This window comes from Emiliania huxleyi, assembly GCF_000372725.1.
Source record: "Emiliania huxleyi CCMP1516 chromosome Unknown EMIHUscaffold_143, whole genome shotgun sequence".
Classification (NCBI taxonomy): domain Eukaryota; phylum Haptophyta; order Isochrysidales; family Noelaerhabdaceae; genus Emiliania; species Emiliania huxleyi.
In genome coordinates, this window is record NW_005201165.1 from 260100 (window position 1) to 279731 (window position 19632).

A 19632-nucleotide genomic window follows, 5' to 3' on the forward strand; every position below is an offset into this window, starting at 1 on the left:
CTTTGCGAGCGACGAGCTCGCTCTGGCGCACCTCCTCGCTCTGCCGCCCGCCCTCTGGAGCGCCATGGTGGCCGCCGCCGCCGCCGCGCCAGACGAGAGGGAACGCGGCGAGGCCGCCGCGCGGGCGGTGGCGGCGCGCCTGCCGCGCCTCGCCGCTCTCGCGCCGCCGCTCCAGCGCGAGGTGAGGGTGCTCCGCTCGCAGGTCGTCGAGGTGACCGGCGCGGGCACACACTTGGCAAGGGAGAGCGGGGGGTCGCTCTGCTGCGCCTTGCACGAGGTGTAGGGGCCGCATTTGGGGCCGCAGCTATACGTTTAGGACTAGGGTGCCCCGCACGGCGGCCGGCAATCTCCGGCACGCGAGATGTCGCGGGGGGGGGTGGGGAGAGAGGAGCGCTACCGCTAGCTGCAAGCGGATCTCTTTTCTCAGTCCCTCGCGTGCGCTCACGTCACTGCTCAAACTCTCTCGTCTGCCTAGTCTGTCGATGCTTCCCAGATCCCACTTCGCGTGTCGACTGAGACCGACGAGGGGCGCGCAGGGGGGGGAGTCCGAGTGTGAAGTGCTGTATATCGAAAAAAGCTGAGACACTTTTTTGACGCGTGTGGCCGTTGGGCTTTGAAAACAGCTCAGAATACAACTCGCTCAATGCAGTATGCACACACATGCACATCACACGGAGCTCCCCGCGCACAGCACGACGAGTGGGCTCTCTGCGCCTCCGGCCGAGACGGAACAACGACGGCGAAACGAGAGCGGAGGATATCCCTGCGGGACGCCGGAGCCCGAGTGGCCGTCCCGCCAATACTCAATGCAAATCAAATCTAGTGGCAGAGCCGGCGTCGTGCCTGACGCCATGCTGCCCTCGCGGGCCGGCGGGCCTGGGTGAGGGATCGCTCGCCGTAGAGAGACGGAGAGGGCGGAGAGGGAGGAGGAGACAGAGGTGGAGGGGGAGGGGGAGGGGAGAGAAGGAGAGAGAGAGGGAGAGAGGCGAGTGAGCGAGGGTCCAGCCGCAAGAGCGCGAGCAGGAGAGGGCTTCTGGCGGAGAGGCGAGGAGCGGACGGCGGCGGGCCGGCTAGCCAAAGTTCTTCTTGAGCTGCTCCATCACGATGAAGACGATGGTGACGCGAGGCACCACGCGGCCGAAGTTCGGCCAGAAGCCGTTGTACAAGGACATGGGCCCCTCCTTGGCCGAGCTCTTGAGGAAGCAGTCCACCATCCCGTCGTAGAGGGTCGGCTTGCCCGCCGCGTCGAGCGGCTGCCCCATCACGCGCGACTTGACCACGTCGAAGGGACTGCTCGCGACCGTGGAGACGAAGCCGGAGACGAAGGCGGTGGCGCACCTGCCGAGCCGACGCCACACGAGGTGAGCCGAGGGCACACCAAGTCGGCCGAGGCGAGCCGAGAGGGGGCGAGACGAAGGCGGGGGCGGGGGCGGGGCAGGGGCAGGGGCGGCAGGCGCACGTGCAGAGCAGCCCCTCGGTGAAGAGACCCTTGTGCAGGAACTGTGTCTTGACCTCGTCGTAGGTGGCGAGCTCGGCGGCGGCGAGGGCGGTCGCGCGGCCGCACGTCGGCCTGCACGAAGGGAGGGGACGAGGGTTGGGGGGGGGAGGTGGGGGGGGGGGGAAGCGGCACGGGGCGCCGCGGCGAGAGCTGAGGCGGCGGTGGTCGCGGTCGTGGCGGTGGCGGCGAGGGAACAGGGCGAGGGCGAGGGCGAGGAGTGAGGGCGAGGGAACAGGGCGAGGGTGAGGGCGAGGGCGAGGGTGGGGGTGGCGGAGGCGCGCACCCGACCCCCTTCCATAGCCCGAGCACGCCCTCCTCCTTGACGATGGAGGAGAAGGCGTGCCCCATGCCGGTGTACTTCTTGGGCAGGTAGGCGCCTGCGGCCGGGGCGAGGCGGCAGGCGCCGTCGGTGGGCGGGTGCAGTCGGACGCTGCAGTCGGACGTGTGTCGGTGGGACGTGTCGGTGGGGACTTGTCCCGGCTGCCGGTGGGACGTGTCGGTGGACGTGTCCTGAAGGTGGCGGGCACGCGCCGTCCGGCCCCTTGAGCTGTCCGTCGGTTTGCAGGCGCACCTGCCGACAGCACGGGAGTGGCACACGTCAGCAGCGGCGCGGCCCGCGGCCGAGGGCGGCGCAATGCGGGAGACGGAAGCGACAGAACGCCGGCCGTTGCTAGCCGCCGCTGCCGGTGTGCCGCCGGGTTGCACTAGCAGGCCCTCTGCGCCTTGACGAGGTCCGTCGGGTTGGCGACCGCAGAGGAGAGCGCGCCGGCGCCGGCGCCCGCCAAGATCTTCTTGCTCAGCGGAATCTCGTGCTTTGGTGTCCCGGGCTTGACGCCTGCCGGGCGCGCCGCGGGTGAGGCTCGGCCGGTGGGAGAGAGTGCGCTCCGGGCAGCGGCTGCGCGCCGAGCGAGTTGCGGATCGGGCCGTAGAGGCCGTACCGCAGCGAGCCGTACGTCGACTGGCGGAGCAGCGCCGGCGGAAGGCCCTTGAAGAGCGCCCCCGCGCCTTCGCTCTTGACGAGCTTCCCCGCGCAGTCCATCGTGCCGTTGTACAACTTGACGCCGCCGCCCGCACCGTCCATCTGGAGCCGGGTCTTGCACACGTCGATCGGCATCGTGACTACACCACGGCGTCAGCGTGAGCGGCGGGTGGTGGGTGCGGCCAGCGGAGCGTGCACACCCGTCTCGGCGACGCACGAGGCGAAGCCGCCGTAGAAGAGGCCCTTGAAGACGTTGCCGCTGTCCATGGCTCAAGTATATGCACCTACGACGTGTTTGCACAGCTAGTGATGCAACAGCAGGTGGCGGCACCTAGTGTGCCCGCTGCCGCGCCTGGGCCTCTGCCTCTCTCGTCTCTCTGACCTTCGCTGCCCGCCTATTTTTTCGCTTGTCGATGTCTCCGTTCTACCAGCTTCCAAAGAACGAAAGAATTCACCTACGGCCACACACAACAAAACCACAAAAGAATTCGCCGCCGCAGGGTGGTGGCTATGCTCGTAGGCGCTGTGCGGAGACGCGAGGGTCGGTCGGCTCTCAACTATAGCTATAGTAGCGATCTGCCTGCATGCGTGAGAGGCAGGTGCCGCCATCACTTTTTTTGAAAAGCTGCAGACGAGCGGCACGTCTATGTGCCCACCTTCCCATACACCAACCCCGCCCGCCACCTCGCCAGCCTGCGGGCCGGGATGCACGTGTGGGGGGGCAAGACGAAGCGCAGGCGCGGCCGGGCGCGGAAGCCTGCCTCAACCAAGCCGCTGCCACCCTCGGGCGGGTCGGCGTCAACCGAGCCTCTCCCGCGCACACTCGTAGACCTACAAGATTCGACGCGCAAAAAAATGTTTAGCGTGACATGTATCATGTTGTGTGTGTCGCTGCTGTGTGACCGTCACCGCCCGTCCCGCGTCCACCCATACCGCGTTGGTGTCCCAGTCGTTGGTCGGACTGTGTTTCGCCTTACTATCAAGATTCGACGCGCCAAAAGATGGGGGCACACAACATCCCTGGGTGGTGGCGGCGTGTGCCATCCTCCCCCCCATCCTTTCCTTTTTGGTTGCAAGTCTGTCTGTTTCATACAAGACCGTGCTGCAAGGTGGGGACTCTGTCCTTGGGCGGAAATAGGAAAAAATCTTCTGCAGACGCGTTATTATCTGATTAACATTACCGACACCGCGTGCCCGCCGCGCCACGCTGGCAATCCCCATGAAGAACCTTGCGTTTTTCGTGATTTGGATTTGCCTCGCTCCCGCGGCTGGCTTCGGTGCCTCGGGAAGCTGGGGAAGCTGTGCCGCAGAATATCGGCCTTTCCATTGCTCGGTTTTCCGCAACGATTGCCGCGAGGGAACGAAAGCGACTGGATATCTTGACCCTCCCGACGGATGCAGGTGCTGGTGCTGCTGGGATACCGACGGCAACTTCTGTGGTCGGGACGACTAAGTCCGGCGGTACGTCAGCGACACGTACACGTTCGCTGCTGCGCCGTCGACCCCCTCGGATGCGGGGCGCTTGCGGGAGAGCACGCTGCCGCCGCGCGCGCACGCGTGGGATTGTCATGGGAGTGAGGTTGGGGGCACGGGGCGGGGATGTAGGATGACGGGCAGCAGGGTCTCATCAGGCCAACCGCGAGGGCCAGTACACGGATGTGCGAAGGCGAGGCGGATGCCGTTTGCTGTACCTGCGCTGAGCCGCTACGCCATTCACCCTTGTGGGGACCCGCTGGCCAGCTGGGTGAAAACCCAAGGGTGAAGCCTGGAAGCCCTCGCCAGCGCATACCCGCGTATAACATACGTGCCTCCAAGATACATCACATAAAATCTGCCGGCCGCCGACGCTCGCAGCTCACAGCTCACAGAATTCCGCCGTTGCTCAGGCAAGTCGAGAGCTCGTAGGCGGCGACAGCGGCGCCGTTGAGCGCCGACGCCGCCCGCCTCACGCAGGAGCCCATCTCGGCGCCAAGCGCAGCGAGCGGGTCCTCCTCCGCCTGCTCGCCGCCGCTGAGAAGGCCGTTGACCTCCTCTAGGAGGCTTGCGAGGAGGTGGCCACGGCGCCTCGCCCACTCCTCCGGCTGCCTCACCGCCGAGCTCAGCGCACGAGTCCACACGAAGGCGACGTACCTGCTCACGTCAGAGCTCGACATCAGCGTGAAAACCGTGCAGAGTGGCCACCCTCGAGGGCCGCCACACCGGAGGGCCAGCCGGCACACGCGCCACGGTGACTTGACAAGGCACCGGCCGAGCAGCTTCGTGACGTCGCGCGTCAGCGGCGCCAGGCACTCCTTGAGCGGCGGCGGCGCGCCGGCGGGCGCGACGCCGAGGCCCGAGAGGCAGAGCGACGAGCCCCAGTGCACGATGGGCGCGCGCGAGCGTCCCCACTCGTCGAGGTGCAGCGCCGCCGCGGCGAGCGCGTCGAAGACGGAGACGCCATCCTCCTCGGCCGACCACGCCGAGACGGCGACCGTCTCTCTCAGCTGCGCCGCCAGGTTCCGAACGTCGGTGCTCACGAGCTTGGCCGCGCTCTCTGCCCAGACCGGTGCGCTGCGCAGGTGGCTGGCGACGTGGCTGTGGCTCTCGAGACCCTCACCCATGGTGCCCATTGCAGCAGCGCGCGAGCCAAGCCTAGCGATGCCGAGGGTGAGCGCCGAGGCGGCGCCGGCGGCGATGAAGAGCAGCAGGAGTCGTAGGAGGAACGGATCAAAGGACACCGCCGTGCGGTGACGGTGCGTCCTCGTGGTGCGAACAATGACGATGGAGGCGCGTCGCGTGAGGTTCTCGCGTCTGACGCTGACACGCGGCAGCCGCGTCCACGACGCTGGTGAGTCGGCCAGTGCTTCCGATTCGGTCTCGATGTGAACCCCGAGCCGGTGCCAGTGCGTCCTCATGACCGCCGGCTCGCTTTTTGTTTTGCGTAGCGCCGGGCTCGATTGCCGCTGATCTGCGTTCGAGAGCGACGGCGGCGACGTGTGCCGCCGTCGAGGCGCGCTCTTCCTGGCGGCGCACATGCTGTGCATGTGGGTGTTATTTTGTGTTTCGTGAAAGAGAAAAAAACGACGACGCACGCCGCCACCAAAAGGGATTTTAATCTGGGTCCACCTGGGGCGACCGACGTATTTTCTTCTCAATAACAAGGTCTGTGAACCTCAACCTCTCACAGTGTCACAGTGAACCTCAACCTCTCAGAAGAAAGAAAGAAGGAAAAACAGAGAGAGAGAGAGAGAGAGAGAGAGAGAGATAAAAACAGACCAACCCAACGAGGGATGGGGGAGGAGGACAGGGTCCACACCTGCACGAGCAGGATTTTGGAAGGACGATCAGGGGCACAGGTGGGGCTCTCCTGCTCCTGACAAGGGACACGACAGGCCGTCCTCGCAGCGCGGTGCACGGTGGACTCCCAACTCAACTGGCGGTCTCATGACATCTCAGTCTAGCGACCTGCCTCCAGCTTCTCTGTTCTCACTGGCAGTCTCTCGCAACCTCAACCTCTCAGACACAGTGTCACAGACAAGAGAGGAGGTATCCTTCCTTCTCAATAACAAGGCCTGTGAAAAACGTCGACCCGCTAAATAGCTAGAGGCCAACAACATACCTAAAATCTCTTCGCGCAGCGGGACGGCGGGCGGGACTGCAGGTGTAAATCACGTCCCCTCCGTCCACCTCCGCCGGTCTCTCTCTTTATCAGTGCTAAGTTCCGGTGGCGCTCGATGACTCTTAGTCTCTTACTGGCTCTGGCTGCCACCCTGCTCGCACGCGCCTCACAATAGCACAGACGCCGTTGCCTCCACACCAGACGGCCATCACGTCTGGGTCAACAGCCGATCGGACGCACGCTCTACCGCTCCGATGACGGCCTCACATGGCAGCCGCACTTGGCCGCCCTGCATTGTGCCCTCTTGTCACCAGTGTGCAATCTTTACCGGTATGAGACTGGTATTTGGCGATATTTTGATTAGTTTTGGAGTGGTATGGTATAGTGGTATGCGAAAGTGGTATGCGGGGTTTTCAGTAGTTGTAGCGGCTGTCGGTGTGGTCCCGGGGGCGAAACCATGCAACAGTGCGGGTATTACCCGGGTATACCCGGGTTTTTCCAGGTATACCCGCAAAATACCCGGTATTTTGCCGATTTTGCCGATTTTGCCACCAAGAAGGCACTCCGACTCGCTTTGATTTCCGTGAGGCAACTGGTATCCCGTACCACTTTTTGATTAGTGCAGGCCTTGGGTTTGATTAGCCAAAAACTCCCATACCGGTAAAGATTGCACACTGCTTGTCACCACTCGTGTTCGCTCGTTATTTTCAGTGTCGTCACTTTTCTGTTAGTGCCTGTGCGCGCCAATCCCGTGTGCCCAGTGTCGTGCCTTTTCTGTGTTAGTGCCAGTGCTCGCCAGCAGCTGTCGCCAGTCCCGTCGCTACATTTATTGTCAGTTTTTCTCGTGTTTCAAGTGCTCAAGGAGATACACACTCGGCGGCACGAGGGTGTTAGTGCCAGCGCGCGCCATTCCCGTCCGCGTCAAATTCTTTTCTGAGACAACAGGGTTTCGGCTCCTAGCCGGATAGGGGGTCTGTCGCCACTGACTCGCGCCAAAACGCCCTACCTACCTACCTATCCCCAGGCCGCGCAGCGAAGCAAAAAAGATGAAAATTGGGGATACCTACCTATTGCAGGTCCCTTTTGGGCGAAACAAGACCAACCTACCTACCTATCTGGGAGGGCGGCAGACCCCCTATCCGGCTAGGAGCCGGAACCCAGGGTCAACCAGAGTCGGCGCGGTGTCTGAGCCGCGCCACTCGACACACAAGGGCTCCACCCCACTGATCCCGACCATGCGAGCCGGCATCCTCGTGCCGCCGCAAAACTTTGGCCTCGTCGAGGACGGCCTCTACCGCTCGGGGCAGCCGACTGAGCTATCGTATCCGTTTCTTGAGCAGCTGCAGCTGCGCACGATCCTGCATCTAAGCGCTGACGAGCCGCCCGCGGAGTTTGCGTCCTGGGCGAGCGAGCAGCGCATTCAGCTGGTGCGGCTAGGCGCCGGCGCCGACGCCAACATGCTCTCGCCGTGGAAGCCGGTCTCGGAGGTGAGCGCCCTCGCCGTGACGCCGTCACTGCTCGCCGCTGCCACGACCACCAGCGCCGCGCTCGCCACCGGTGCGGACTCCTGCCACTCTTTCGAGTAGGAGGTCGTCGTCGAGGGGTTGCGTCGCGTGCTCGACCCGTCGTCGTACCCGCTGCTGGTGATGTGCAACCTCGGCCGCCACCGCACCGGAACGCTCATCGGCTGCCTCCGGAAGCTGCAGCGCTGGTCGCTGACGAGCGTCCTCGAGGAGTACCGCCGGCACGCGTGCGCAAAGTCGCGCCACCTCAACGAGCAGTTCATCGAGCTCTTTGACATCGACCTCGTGCGCGTCCCGGAGCACAGCCCGCCGCAGCTCCACCTGCAGGCGGAGCGGGGCAAGCCGGCGGGGTAGGCGTCGTGCGGGTCAATATCATTCTTTATCGCGCCAGTCCCCGTGCCCAATGTCCTGTAAAATTCTTTATCCCGCCATCCCGCCAAGAACTGTCGCCTCCATGTCGTTGCCGTCAGCTAAGGCCGCCGGAGCAGCAGCTCGCGACGCTGTTGCCACGCCTTCGCCCGGCTCTCTCGACGCGAGCCTGATGCCTTTCCAGCGGGAGGGCGTGCGCCGCATCCTGGCGTGGGACGGGCGCGCCCTACTCGGCGACGAGATGGGTCTTGGCAAGACGCTGCAGGCCATCGCGGTCGCTCGGCACTACCGGCGAGAGTGGCCGCTGCTCGTTCTCTGCCCGACGTCCATGGCTCACACGTGGGCGGACGAGCTGGAGCGCTGGTGTCCCGAGCTCGTTCCCGGCCAGATCAACCTCATCAAGAGCCACCACAACGGCGCGCTCTCCTCCGCCGCCGTCACCATCCTTACCTACGGGCTCGTCACCAACGGCAAGGAGAAGGAGCGGCTCGTCGCGAACGTGATGGCCGCCGGCTTTGCGGTTGTGATCGTCGACGAGGCGCACTACCTCAAGACGCGCGACTCTGTGCGCACGAAGCTCATCCTCCCCCTTCTCGCGGCGGCGCAGCGCTGCGTCATGCTCACCGGCACGCCCGCGCTCAACCGGCCTGTCGAGCTGTACCCGCTGCTCAGCACGCTGCGGCCGCAGCAGCCGGCGTGGCGCACGTACAGCGCCTTCGTGCAGCGCTACTGCGCCGCGAAGCCAACCTTCTTCGGCGGCCGGCGCGGGCTCGACGTGAGCGGCTCGTCGAACGAGGCCGAACTGTACGCGCTGCTCTGCGAGACGCTGATGGTGCGGCGGCTCAAGGCCGAGGTCCTCGACGAGCTGCCTCCGAAGCAGAGGCAGCGCGTGCTCGTCTCGCTCCCGCCGCAGGCGCGGCTCGCACGCCTCACGAACGAGTCAATCGGCGAACCGCTCACCCTTGCACCCTCCGCACCCCCCAGGCGACGCTCGCGCTCGACGCCATCACCCGCGAGGCGGACGCGCTGCCGAGCGGGCCGTCGTTCGAGCGGCGGAGCCTGCTCTCCAAGTCTGTCGTCGAGTTGGCCGCAGCGAAGGCCGCGCTGACGGCCGAGTACGCGCTCGAGCTCGTCGCCTCGTGCGAGCGGCTCCTCTTCTTCGCGCACCACATGACGGTGCTGGACGCGGCGGAGCGCGCCGCCGCCGGCAAGGCGGGCGCCTCGCCGCTGCCGCCCTCGTCGCCGCTCACTTCCCTCCTGCCTCTCTCCCCGCCGCCGCCCGCCCCGCCCGCTGCGTGACTCGCTCACGCCGCCGCCGCCCTCACCGCCGCCGCCCGTGCCGCCAAGGGGGTGCGCTGCTTGCGCATCGACGGCACGACCCCCTCGAGCGAGCGGCAGTCGCTCGTGCGCGCCTTCGAGGCGGCGCCGCGCGGCTCGCCCGTCCTCTTCCTCCTCTCGATCACCGCCGCCGGCCAGGGGATCACGCTGACGAGCGCCTGCAACGTGTGCTTTGGCGAGCTGCGCTGGGTGCCGGGCGAGCTGCTCCAGGCGGAGGACCGCGCGCACCGGATCGGCCAGGCGAACGCGGTCAACATCTTCTACGTGTGCGCAAAGGGGACGGTGGACGAGGCGCGGACCGGCGGCGGCAGAGGGCCGAGGGCGGTGCGGCCGTGACTCCGCGCCGCGTGGCCGGTAGGCGATGTGGCGCGTGCTGCAGCGCAAGGTGCGCACGCTCGCCACCGCGCTCGACGGCGAGCAGCGGACGCTCACGGCGGGGCGGGCGGCGTGGGAGGGCGAGGGCGGGGGCGCGGACGGGGCGGAGGGGGAGGAGGACCCGGCGGAGGCGGCGATGTGCCTCGACCGCGCGCGCAAGGCGCAGCGCGCCGCCGCGAAGAAGGCGGCCGACCGCGCTGCTTTCGGCCAGCTCTTCCGCCCCCGCGCCGCCTCCACGCCCGGCGGCGGCAGCAGCGCTGGCCGGGGCGGAGGAGGCTCTCCTTGCCGAGCATCCTGGCGGAGGGCGCCTCTTCACACCTCCAGCCGTGAGCAGGCGGCTCTCTCGCGGCGTCGGCGGGCGCGGGGACGCCGGAGCAGCCGATCGATCTCGACGGTGGGGAGCCGTCTCGCGACGGGAAGCGCGGCGCCGCCGCCTCCACTCCGGAGTCCGAGGCGGAGATGACGACGTGGTTCGCCTTCTCGGCTCTGACCGGCCGGCTGCACGCTTTCGGCGACGCTCCAGAGCCGCTCCCTGGTGGGATGGGCGCGAACGCGCTGCCGTGCGCCATCGCCGACGCCGACGAGGCCGCGCTGCCCGCCGCGCTGCGCGAGCCTCGCGCCCTCCGCGCCGCACAGCTCTGGCTTGCGCAGTGGGAGGGGCTGTCGCCGAGCCAGCGTGCGGCCGTGCAGGACCGCCCCGCTCCACTCCAGCTCCACTCCCTCGCCCAGCCTGCGCCTCTCCCCCGCCCTACTCCCACCCGCCCCCTCTCGCCGAGCGCAGGACCGGCCTGTCAAGAGCCCCGCGCTGGCGGCGTCCTCCGCGGCGGCCGCCGGCAGCAGCAGCACGACAAGCCACGCCCCGAGCACCGTGCGACAGACCACGGTCCCCTGCGGGGGGAGGGAAGCGGAGCTGTGTGCAGGGTGCACGTGTCGACGCGCCGCCGCCGCACCCGCCCGTAGGCCGAGCGTTGGGCAGAGTCGCACCGGCCGCCCGGCGTCGTCGAGGTGGACTACGTCACTTGCGACTGGAAGACGAGCGGCGCGCGGTTGCCCCCTCGCGACACGCCTCGAGGAGCCTTCCACGACCCTTCCCGGAACCTTCCCAGGCGTGCGCGACCCGCGCGTCTGGCGGCAGCACTTCTCGCTCCACTCGGGGCGGCCGCTCTGCCTTGTCTGCGTGCAGGAGCATGAGCCGCGGCCCGACTCGCCCTTCTGCTCCGAGGGCTGCGCCGCAAGCTACGCCGCCGCCAGCTCGCAGGGCGCGGGCCGCCGGCAGGTCGGCCGCTCTCTCCGCCCCAACCCCCTCCCGTCCCGCGCCGCCTACGCCTCCCTCCCTCCACCGCCCGCCCCGCCAAGGTGTACGACCGCGACCGCGGCGTGTGCGCCGCGTGCGGCTTCGACGCGCACCGGCTCTACCGGCAGATCGCCGCGCTGGCGACCGGCCCCGAGCGCATGCAGGTCGCGCCAGCCTGCGGCCCGCGCTCCACGCCTGGCCCACTCCCAACATCCCGGGGGATGCGACCGCAGGCGCTTCAGCGGACGCACTACCCGACCAAGGGCGACCGGATCGGCCGCCTGCTGCGGGACCCCAAAGAGGGCGACTTTTGGGAGGCCGACCATATCCTACCGGTGGAGGAGGGCGGCGGGGAGAGCGACCTGAGCAACCTGCAGACCCTCTGCGTCCCCTGCCACGCCGACAAGACGCGCCGGCAGGCGCAGAGCAGCAAGGAGCGCAAGCGGCAGGCGGCCGCAAAGGGCACCGCCGACCTGCGGAGCTTCTTTGCGGGCAAGGCCTAGAGATAGACACATCGACACGCAAGAGTGTCAAGTGTGACAAGACTCAAGTAGTCTCAGTCAAGACGCACTCGTTTCGAGAGAGACGCGATGGCGAACATTTACGCTAGTCCCCATGTCCATGTGTGTGCAAAAAAAACCGCTCGATTTTCACATTTACCACCCACAGCGTGTTTGCATGCACGCGCCGCATGTGCGCACCGCGCCACCACAGCACGTGTATTTTTTGGTTTGCGCGGTGTGTCTGCGGAGAGCGCAGACAGCCAGACACACAGCCACACAGGGGGACATAAACAAAACAGAAGTAACACATCCGCATATCGGCGAGCTCTACAAACATCACGATATCGCGCGTCATTCTAGCATCGAATAAGACAACCCCTTAGTAGGTAGTACACTGTACAGCTCCCCTCCACCCATTCACCTTCCTTCTCCGAGAAGCCTTCTGGGTCTGGCGGGCGGTGGGATCTGGCTCACGCGCACGTAGTCACGATGTCAGCAGCTCTTTCCCCGTGGGAGCGCTCCGGGCCGGAGAGCGGCTCTCGGCTCACGCGCCGACCCTGCTTCCACTCCTCCTGGTACGCTGCGCCGCTGGCCTCCACAAAGATGGCGTAGCCGTGCGGCTTGCCATCGCAGTATTCGCCCTGATGCTTCGCGCCCGAGCTGAAGTAGTACGTCCCTGTGCCGTGCTTCTTACCCGCGCGCCACGAGCCACCGTAGCAGTCCCCGTTGGCGTAGTGATAGACGCCGTGCGAGGGGAAGGAACCTCCGTTCCAGACGCCATCCAGCCGCTCGCCATTGGGGTAGGAGAATGCGCCAGGCCCGTCTGGGTTGCCGTTCGAGTACTGCCCTGAAAAGACCTTGCCCGAGCGGAAGAAGTAGCAACCTTCGCCGCTGGGCCGGCCGAGCTGCCAGCCCCCGACGTACCGGTCGCCGTTGACGTAAGCGTACACCCCTTGGCCGTGCTGCTTCCCAGCCGCCCACTCGCCCGTGTACTTGTCCCCGGAGGTGTAGTAGTACGTGCCGTGACCCTCCCTCTTCCCGGTGCTGGAGAGGTCTCCGACGTAGCGGTCTCCGTTCTCAAACTCGCTGTTGCCTCGCGCAGGCTCGCCCTCGAGCATACGCTCTCGCTCCGCTGGCATCGTTGCGTCCACGCTGAGGCAACGTGCGTCCTCCGCACGCAGCAAGGAGAACCGCAAAGTCGTAGTTTATGCGGGGCGCCGCCTTTCAAACCCCGCGCCGCCCCACCGCACCCCACCCGCTGTGAGCTCCCCACCCCTAAGAGGTTCAGAGCGCGAACACTGGGGGGTCCCTCTCGCATGGGGGGCTGAAGATACGTGCCACTCGCCAGCCTGTTCACTCGCGTACGACTCGCACTCATCATAGCAAGCAGCCGCCCCCCGCATCCGACGCAGCCCGGCGGGCGCGGCGGTAAGAAAGAAAGAAAGAAAACAGACAACCCAAGGGAGGGATGGGAGGACGGCACGCCGCCACCACACAGGGATTTTAAGGAGAGGGGTGTGATGCGCTAGCCGTCGCCCACCCTAGGGAGTCTGCCTCTTCCTATCTCTTTTCGCAGTCTCTCGCCGCTTCTCGCTGCAACCTTCATGCCACCTCGCGGCGGTAAAGAAAAGAAAGAAAGAAAACAGACAACCCAAGGGAGGGATGGTGGGAGGACGGCACGCCGCCACCACACAGGGATTTTAAGGAGAGGAGTGTGATGCGCTAGCCGTCGCCCACCCTAGGGAGTCTGCCTCTTCCTATCTCTTTTCGCAGTCTCTCGCCGATTCTCGCTGCAACCTTCATGCCACCTCGCGGCCGTCCCACTCTCGTCGTTCTCGCGGCGGTGGCCCCGCACATGCCGGCGGGTATTTCTTTTTTCTCACGGAGCTCGAAGCCGAGCTACACAGCACGCGACCTCCCTACTCACAGATATGGCGCTTCTCCTCTCCTCGCTGACGAGCGGCCTGACGATCGGAGCCGCGCCGCGCCCTCACGTTGCGCGCGCCGGCATGCCGACCGCTGCGCTTGTCGCTGATGACGACAAGGTCCTCACCGGCGCCTGCAAATGGTTCAACTCGGAGAAGGGCTTCGGGTTTGTCTCGGTGGAGGGCGAGGACCAGGATCTCTTTGTGCACCAGACCGAGATTTACGCGGACGGCTTCCGCTCGCTCGCCGAGGGTGAGCCGCTCGAGTTCAAGTGCACCGAGGACCCGCGCACCGGCAAGCTGCGCGCGATGGGCGTGACCGGCCCCGGCGGCTCTGTCGTGCAGGGCGCCCCGCGCCGGGACGACTGGTAGGGTGGCGTCGAGTGGCAGGAGGTGGCCGCCTCGCGCCGCCCTGCACTGGCGGTCGCACCCGCTGGGTAGGACTCTTACTCTTACTCACTCCCCCTCTCTCGCCCCTCTCTCTCGACCTCCCCCTCTCCCCCTCTCCTCTCTCGCCCCCTCCCTCTCGCACTACTACTCGCTCGCTATCCTAAATGGCTGGTGCCCTATCCGCTGCCCCTGACGGGTTGGGTCTGGGCGTGTATGTGCGGTCGGGCTGGCGCGGGCCCGGTCTGGCGCGGCGGTGCATAGGGCTCATAGGGCCGCTGTGGGCGCTGGGCCCACAGGTGTGAGGAGAGCGTTGTAGGTGTACATGGCGAAGAGCCGGAGGGATCGCCCGTGTACACCGCCCGTCCCATATTCCTCTTTTAGCCGCGAACGCCCTCGCAGTCGCACGCGCCTCATATCATGCTCTCTCAAGCCACAAGCGTCCCAGCTCCCCACCAGCACCTCAGCGGAGCAGACGAGACCACCAGCACCACTGGTCCACCACCACCAGACTACCACCACCACCCTATCCCTACCTGCCACACACCTCGTGGTCGTGCGCCCTGGCCCTGGGGGGGCGGGTGAACGGAACGGGCCCCGCGGCCGACCGCCCGACTGGTCGGACACAGTCACGTGATGCCGGACTGAAGCGTTGACACTGTGAAGAGGCAGAAAGCCCCAGAAATCATGCTGGCGCGGCCTCTGGGCAGGGCCGCATCGCGGAGGCTGCCCAATGCGGCCCTGCGCACGACGCAGAGGCACGTGAGCAACTATTTCGGGCGGATGAGCACGCCATGGAACCCGGTGCGCTCATCGTCGCTGTCGGCTCAACAGAGTGTGCGGGTTGCTGACGGGCGACGCCCCTCCCGCCTCCGCAGGGCATCGTCGTCGTGCCTCAGCAGATGGCCTGGGTGGTGGAGACATTCGGGCGGTACGACAAGGTGCTGGAGCCGGGCCTCCGCTTCCTGATCCCGCTGGTGCAGCGCGTGTCTTACGTCTTTTCGCTCAAGGAGGAGGCCATCTCTGTTCCGAGCCAGACCGCCATCACCCGCGACAACGTGAGCGTGTCCATCGACGGCGTGCTGTTCGTCAAGGTGACGGACGCCTACCGCGCCGCGTACGGCGTCGAGGACCCCCACTTTGCCGTGACCCAGCTCGCGCAGACGACGATGCGGTCCGAGATTGGCAAGATCACCCTCGACCGGATGTTCGAGGAGAGGGAGGCGCGCGACGCCCCGCCTCCCCGCCCCACCTGGCGGTTGCACCGCCCCTCTTCCCCCGCGTCACACGCCTACCACGGCGACACCAGGTGCTCAACGTCAACATTGTGTCGTCGATCAACGCCGCAGCAGCCGACTGGGGCATCCAGTGCTTACGGTACGAGATCCGCGACATCACTCCGCCTCGCGCGATCCGCGCGGCGATGGAGATGCAGGCCGAGGCGGAGCGGCGCAAGCGCGCGCTCGTCCTCGACTCGGAGGGCGAGAAGGACGCCGAGGCTCGCAGAGGACACTTCCAGAGACACGTCCGAGACACGTCCGACACGCGCCCGTCTCATGCACATGTCTGAGAGAGTGGGCACACAGCCTCTCTCTCGGCGAGTGGCTGGCCCGTATGCCCAGCCGAGAAGCCCACCGCTGCCGCGCGCGCTGCCGTCGCCGCCGCCGGCACCTCCTCCCTCTCCGCCTCTCCGACAGCCCGGCACCGCCTCTCGCCTCGCAGATCAACATCGCCACCGGTAAGAAGATGTCTCGCGTCCTCGCCTCGGAGGCCTCGATGCAGGCGAGCAGACACCTCCCCAGACACCCCCACGAGACTCCTCCCAGGGCATCCCACCAAACACAAGACTCCTCCCAGACACCTCCCAGACACCTCCCAGACACCTCCCAGACACCTCCCAGATACCTCCCCACACACCTCCCCACACACCTCCCACACACCTCCCACACACCTCCCAGACACCTCCCAGACACCTCCCACACACCTCCCACACACCTCCCACACACCTCCCCAGACACCTCCCCAGACACCCCAGAGCCTCCGCCCGCCCCTCTCGGCAGGAGCGAATCAACCTCGGCAAGGGCGACGCGGCGGCGGTGGAGGCGCACGCGCAGGCGACTGCCGAGGCGACGCGGCTGGTGGCTGGCGCCTTGGGTGCGCGCGACGGGCACGCGGCCACCTCGCTGCGGCTCGCGGAGCAGTACGTGAACGCCTTCAAGGGCATCGCTCAGGCGGGGAGCACGGTCGTGGTGCCCGCCAACGCAGCGGACGTCGGCTCGATGGTGGCGCAGGCCATGTCGATCTACAAGCACACCCTCCACTCCAACCCCGCCGCCGCCGCAGCGCCTGGCCCGGCCGAGCGCGCCGAGGCAACCGGCAGCACGGCGCTCGAGGCGGCGGGCGGCGAGCTGGCGGCGGCGGTGGCGGCAGACGCGGCGGATGCGCCGGAGGATGCGGGCGCGGCGCCTCTAGCCGACGGCGGCGAGACGCGCGGCGATGGCACTCCGAGGTGACGTGTGCCGGCGTGCACGTGGGGGGGCGACACGGCTGTCGGCCTGTCCCATGCGTCGCGTTCGCTTGAGCCGGGGGGGTTGAGCAAGCGGCACACGAAGGCGGGGGGAAAGGGGAAGACTGCATTCACGCGCATGTGGTGGTGAGGGAGGGAGCGTCGGTGTTGGCGCGAGGTGTGAACATTGCTAACCTATTGTGTCTCGTCGGCGTGTCTCGCGTGGGGCGCGATAAAGCTAACAAAAATTTCTATTAATTATTAATAACACACCGAGTATCAAAATGCGCGGCGGACGGGGGAGGGGGGACAACACATAAAATCAGCAATCTCACACAATTTGTGTCGTCAAAGCAAGGCCAAAAAACACAATCATACGTCATCGTTTTCATGATCATATTAGATCTGACAAAAAAGGCAGCGCACGTGTGTGCTTTGGCCTTCTTGCGCCTCATTTCGCTCGAGAATGGAGAAACGAGAAACTCGTCTCCCGCAGTCCGCACCAGCCACCACACACGCACGAGACCGACACTGGAAGCGGAACCGGAGAGAGCGTGTGGCAGGTGTGCGTTTCGCGCCTTTCCAAGCAGGGGCGGGAGGGTTAGTCCAGCGACAAGGTCGACCCCGCCACACACTTGGTCTCATACTTGTCTAGCGCGGCCGCGAGGAGCCGGGTCTGCTCTATCCGCCGCTCCAGGAGGTTGCGTAGTCCTCTGGTGTACGCCTCCATGTCGCCGTCGCGTTGAGCCGCCTCGAGGAGCGTCGTCTCCGTCGTCAGCGCATCGGAGCTGCGGCGCACTGCCAAATCGGCAGCCTCGAGGAGCGCCTCCTCGGCGTCGAGGAGCACCTTGGCAGCCTTGTGGGCCTGCAGCTGCTCCGCAGAGTGGCGAGGCCTCTCGGAGGGCACAACCCCCTCTGAGCCACGCCACGCCCCGGTCTCGGCACCGCAATCTTGCTGCGGCCGTCGCGGGGCTGTTTGCGGGGAAACGCGAGGCTTCGGAGGCAACCGCGCGGACGGCGGCGGAGGGTGCTGTTGAGGGTGCTGCTGCTGGGTTGGATCAGACGGAGACAGCGTCGCTCCGACGGGTTGTGGCGGCGGCGGCTGCAACGGTGGTGGTGACGGCTGCTGATCGAGCTGTTGCTGTTGCTGCGGCGGCGGCGGCGGCGGCGGTGGCCCCTGAGAATCGAGCTCTTGCGTCTGAGCTGGGGGCGGCGGCGGCGGCGGCCGCGGCCGGTGAGAGCGCCGCCGAGGTGGCTGCGGCTGCGGCTGTGGCGGCTGGGCCTCCTGCCGATCCATCGCCTGCCAGTCCTTTACACGCTCGGCGTAGCGAAGGGTGTTGAGGGAGTGCTCGCAGCACACGGAACAGGGCGAGATGGTGGCGATCATGACGGTGCGAGAGTTCTCGCCGACGAAGGAATCTTTGAGCAGCTGCGTGAGCTTCGAGCCCCGAAAGGGAACGTGCGACGACTGCGAGCCGAGGGCACGGATGCACTCCTTGAGGCAGAGCAGCGACTTGTTGATCTCTGCGCCGTCTAGTCGGTTCTGACGGTCGTCTGACTGCGCCTTGGCGGCCCATTCGGAGCCGGCAAGGTCGACGAGCGAGAGCTTGCAGCGGACGCTCTCCGAGGCAGGCTCTACCACCTCGATCTGCAGCACCGCGTGCGATCGCGAGGAGTGCGTGTTTTGGGCTGTCGCGCGAGTGGTGCGGTCCGAGGTCGAGAGCAGCAGCAGCAGTTCCTCAGCCGACGCGAGGGTCGACTGGTGCAGCCCCACGACGTGCTGCGCGCCGTGCTCATCCTCCATCACCTGCACGCTCCTCTTTTTGTTGAGCAGGTCAAAGCACTTCCCTCGATAGATCTCGAAGAAGCCCGCCCGCACGGTCAAGCCGCCGCCCGCCCCTCTCACATTCCTGAAGAGGTCGTCGGCAACGAGGGAGTAGATGCCGGCGCTGTTGTCGCCCTCGCCGCTGCCGAGGCCCTCCATCGTCATCGTCTTGCCTGATCCTGTCTGGCCGTACGCGAAGCAGGTGCCGTGACCGCGGCTGGCGAAGAGATGCTCGACCATGGGCCGGACGGCGCTGTCGAACACCTGCTGGTTGGTTGCACTCTCGCCGTACACGCCGTCGAATTTGTACGTGTGGTTCTCCATGGCGCGCGAGAGGTCGACGGTCACCTTGGGCTCATGCGCCACGAGCGAGGCTCGAGCCGTCTCCTCCTCGCCGCAGGTCGACACGACGTCGAAGCCCCCCCGGCGCAGCTCCTCATCGAGAAGCGGCCGCTTGCGCACAAAGACAGACAGGCTCGCCCTCGATGCGGTGTCGCGCACAGAGACGGACACGGAGGGTGGAGCACCGGCCCGGTAGCGCGCGATCATCGCCTGGAACACGCCCTCGTCGCCGGCGAGGCCGCGCTGCTCCGCCCACCGCTTGTCTTCAGGCTTTGCCTTCACGACTTTGATTGTCGCCGGAGAGGACTCTAAGTCGCGCCGGGGCATGGGGCGCGGTGCCGGCGGCGGATTCCGTGGCTCGGGAGCCCACGCCTGGGTACGGTGGGCGCGAACCTGAATGCCGGCCTCCTCCACGGTGCCGGACTCACGCCGGAAGCGGCAGGCTGGCACACCCTCCTCGCGCAGTCCGTCCTTGACGTAGACCAGGGAGTAGGTCCCGTCCTCGCGCACGTTCTCGATTTTGGCCTCATGAAAATAGCCCAGCCCGCCAAAGTCGGCTAGCACGTGCTGCCCGACGCGGTAAATAGGCAGGGTCGCGGGGTCCATAAGTGCTGCGGGTGAGCTCTCCCTTCAGCACGCCACAAGCACGCAGGACAGCAGTGATAGGGCTGCAAACGCGGACTCAGGGGAGCACGGCGCTGGCGTGGGCGAGCAACTAGCTCTCCCGCGCGTTCCGGCCCGCGGGCCGTTGCCCAGAGTCGTTTCGGAGAGTTTTTTCATACGAGTAGCCGCTGCTGACGGGGTTTGCAATGAGGAGAGCCAAAGGGGGGGTTTCGGGAAAAAATTAGCCCGTTCTCGATGTCCCGGCGGGGCGGCGGGCGCTTGCCTCGCTCGCTCCGCTCCGCGATCCCTCTCTCTTGATGGACCCTCCGGCGTCCTCGCTTCTCCCGCCCGCGCTGCCATTGACGGGCGCGCAGGCAAACTGCGGACCAGAGGCCGACTCCTTCTTCGGCGCCCTCAAAGCCGTCGATGGCAGCTGGCTCACTCACGCGCAGTGCTGGAGTGGGTCCAATAACTGGATCTCAGTCCGGACCGAGGCGGACGCAGGAGGCGGAGTTATTGGGTCGGTGCAAATCTACGCCTCTGGCGAGCATGATCGGTTGGGCCCGT

At 66.4% G+C, this 19632-nt stretch overlaps 9 protein-coding genes across 9 annotated transcripts; 5 read left to right on the top strand and 4 right to left on the bottom strand.

Moving 5' to 3' along the window:
• Positions 1 to 606: 606 nt before the first annotated feature.
• EMIHUDRAFT_455448 (mitochondrial carrier protein) lies at positions 607 to 2841 on the bottom strand. The gene is made up of 8 exons (XM_005787364.1): positions 2830 to 2841; positions 2678 to 2761; positions 2402 to 2617; positions 2221 to 2333; positions 2030 to 2069; positions 1782 to 1875; positions 1460 to 1570; positions 607 to 1338 (listed from the first exon to the last, which is right to left on the bottom strand). Exons 2-8 carry the CDS (start codon positions 2742 to 2744, stop codon positions 1071 to 1073), a joined length of 909 nt encoding a protein of 302 aa, XP_005787421.1. The 5' UTR covers positions 2745 to 2761; positions 2830 to 2841; the 3' UTR covers positions 607 to 1070.
• Positions 2842 to 4273: 1432 nt separating this feature from the next.
• EMIHUDRAFT_455449 (hypothetical protein) lies at positions 4274 to 5089 on the bottom strand (the record flags this gene model as incomplete). Its single annotated transcript, XM_005787365.1, has 2 exons — positions 4274 to 4607; positions 4677 to 5089. The coding sequence occupies 2 exons, from the start codon at positions 5084 to 5086 to the stop codon at positions 4340 to 4342; spliced, it is 678 nt and encodes a 225-aa protein (XP_005787422.1). The 3' UTR covers positions 4274 to 4339.
• A 2221-nt stretch (positions 5090 to 7310) lies between these two features.
• EMIHUDRAFT_71231 (hypothetical protein) lies at positions 7311 to 7952 on the top strand (the record flags this gene model as incomplete). Its single annotated transcript, XM_005787366.1, has 2 exons — positions 7311 to 7562; positions 7662 to 7952. 2 exons carry the CDS (start codon positions 7311 to 7313, stop codon positions 7950 to 7952), a joined length of 543 nt encoding a protein of 180 aa, XP_005787423.1.
• A 100-nt stretch (positions 7953 to 8052) lies between these two features.
• Positions 8053 to 9641, top strand: EMIHUDRAFT_228033 (hypothetical protein; the record flags this gene model as incomplete). Its single annotated transcript, XM_005787367.1, has 3 exons — positions 8053 to 8856; positions 8952 to 9143; positions 9366 to 9641. 3 exons carry the CDS (start codon positions 8053 to 8055, stop codon positions 9639 to 9641), a joined length of 1272 nt encoding a protein of 423 aa, XP_005787424.1.
• Positions 9642 to 10139: 498 nt separating this feature from the next.
• On the top strand, positions 10140 to 11477 carry EMIHUDRAFT_228034 (hypothetical protein; the record flags this gene model as incomplete). The annotated part of the gene is made up of 5 exons (XM_005787368.1): positions 10140 to 10364; positions 10641 to 10685; positions 10753 to 10956; positions 11037 to 11138; positions 11208 to 11477. 5 exons carry the CDS (start codon positions 10140 to 10142, stop codon positions 11475 to 11477), a joined length of 846 nt encoding a protein of 281 aa, XP_005787425.1.
• A 470-nt stretch (positions 11478 to 11947) lies between these two features.
• EMIHUDRAFT_71247 (hypothetical protein) lies at positions 11948 to 12595 on the bottom strand (the record flags this gene model as incomplete). Its single annotated transcript, XM_005787369.1, has 1 exon — positions 11948 to 12595. The coding sequence occupies one exon, from the start codon at positions 12593 to 12595 to the stop codon at positions 11948 to 11950; it is 648 nt and encodes a 215-aa protein (XP_005787426.1).
• Positions 12596 to 13525: 930 nt separating this feature from the next.
• EMIHUDRAFT_49364 (hypothetical protein) lies at positions 13526 to 13750 on the top strand (the record flags this gene model as incomplete). Its single annotated transcript, XM_005787370.1, has 1 exon — positions 13526 to 13750. A coding segment is annotated over one exon (225 nt), but the record flags the coding sequence as incomplete, so codon positions are not given.
• Positions 13751 to 14466: 716 nt separating this feature from the next.
• Positions 14467 to 16552, top strand: EMIHUDRAFT_441105 (putative stomatin-like protein). The gene is made up of 5 exons (XM_005787371.1): positions 14467 to 14593; positions 14668 to 15012; positions 15099 to 15287; positions 15512 to 15571; positions 15850 to 16552. Exons 1-5 carry the CDS (start codon positions 14477 to 14479, stop codon positions 16300 to 16302), a joined length of 1164 nt encoding a protein of 387 aa, XP_005787428.1. The 5' UTR covers positions 14467 to 14476; the 3' UTR covers positions 16303 to 16552.
• A 1043-nt stretch (positions 16553 to 17595) lies between these two features.
• EMIHUDRAFT_71246 (hypothetical protein) lies at positions 17596 to 18669 on the bottom strand (the record flags this gene model as incomplete). Its single annotated transcript, XM_005787372.1, has 1 exon — positions 17596 to 18669. A coding segment is annotated over one exon (1074 nt), but the record flags the coding sequence as incomplete, so codon positions are not given.
• Positions 18670 to 19632: the final 963 nt, after the last annotated feature.

What these genes read in the sequence shown, in the direction of transcription:
- EMIHUDRAFT_441105 (XM_005787371.1), top strand. Translation starts at nt 14,477, where the DNA reads ATGCTGGCGCGGCCTCTGGGCAGGGCCGCATCGCGGAGGCTGCCCAAT. An exon ending in GGATGTTCGAGGAGAGGGAG is followed by an intron (nt 15,013 to 15,098) that starts GCGCGCGACGCC and finishes CGGCGACACCAG; the next exon opens with GTGCTCAACGTCAACATTGT. An exon ending in AGGGCGAGAAGGACGCCGAG is followed by an intron (nt 15,288 to 15,511) that starts GCTCGCAGAGGA and finishes CTCGCCTCGCAG; the next exon opens with ATCAACATCGCCACCGGTAA.
- EMIHUDRAFT_455448 (XM_005787364.1), bottom strand. Translation starts at nt 2,744, where the DNA reads ATGGACAGCGGCAACGTCTTCAAGGGCCTCTTCTACGGCGGCTTCGCC. An exon ending in CTCGTGCGTCGCCGAGACGG is followed by an intron (nt 2,618 to 2,677) that starts GTGTGCACGCTC and finishes GCCGTGGTGTAG; the next exon opens with TCACGATGCCGATCGACGTG. An exon ending in ACCGAGGGGCTGCTCTGCAC is followed by an intron (nt 1,339 to 1,459) that starts GTGCGCCTGCCG and finishes TCGGCTCGGCAG; the next exon opens with GTGCGCCACCGCCTTCGTCT.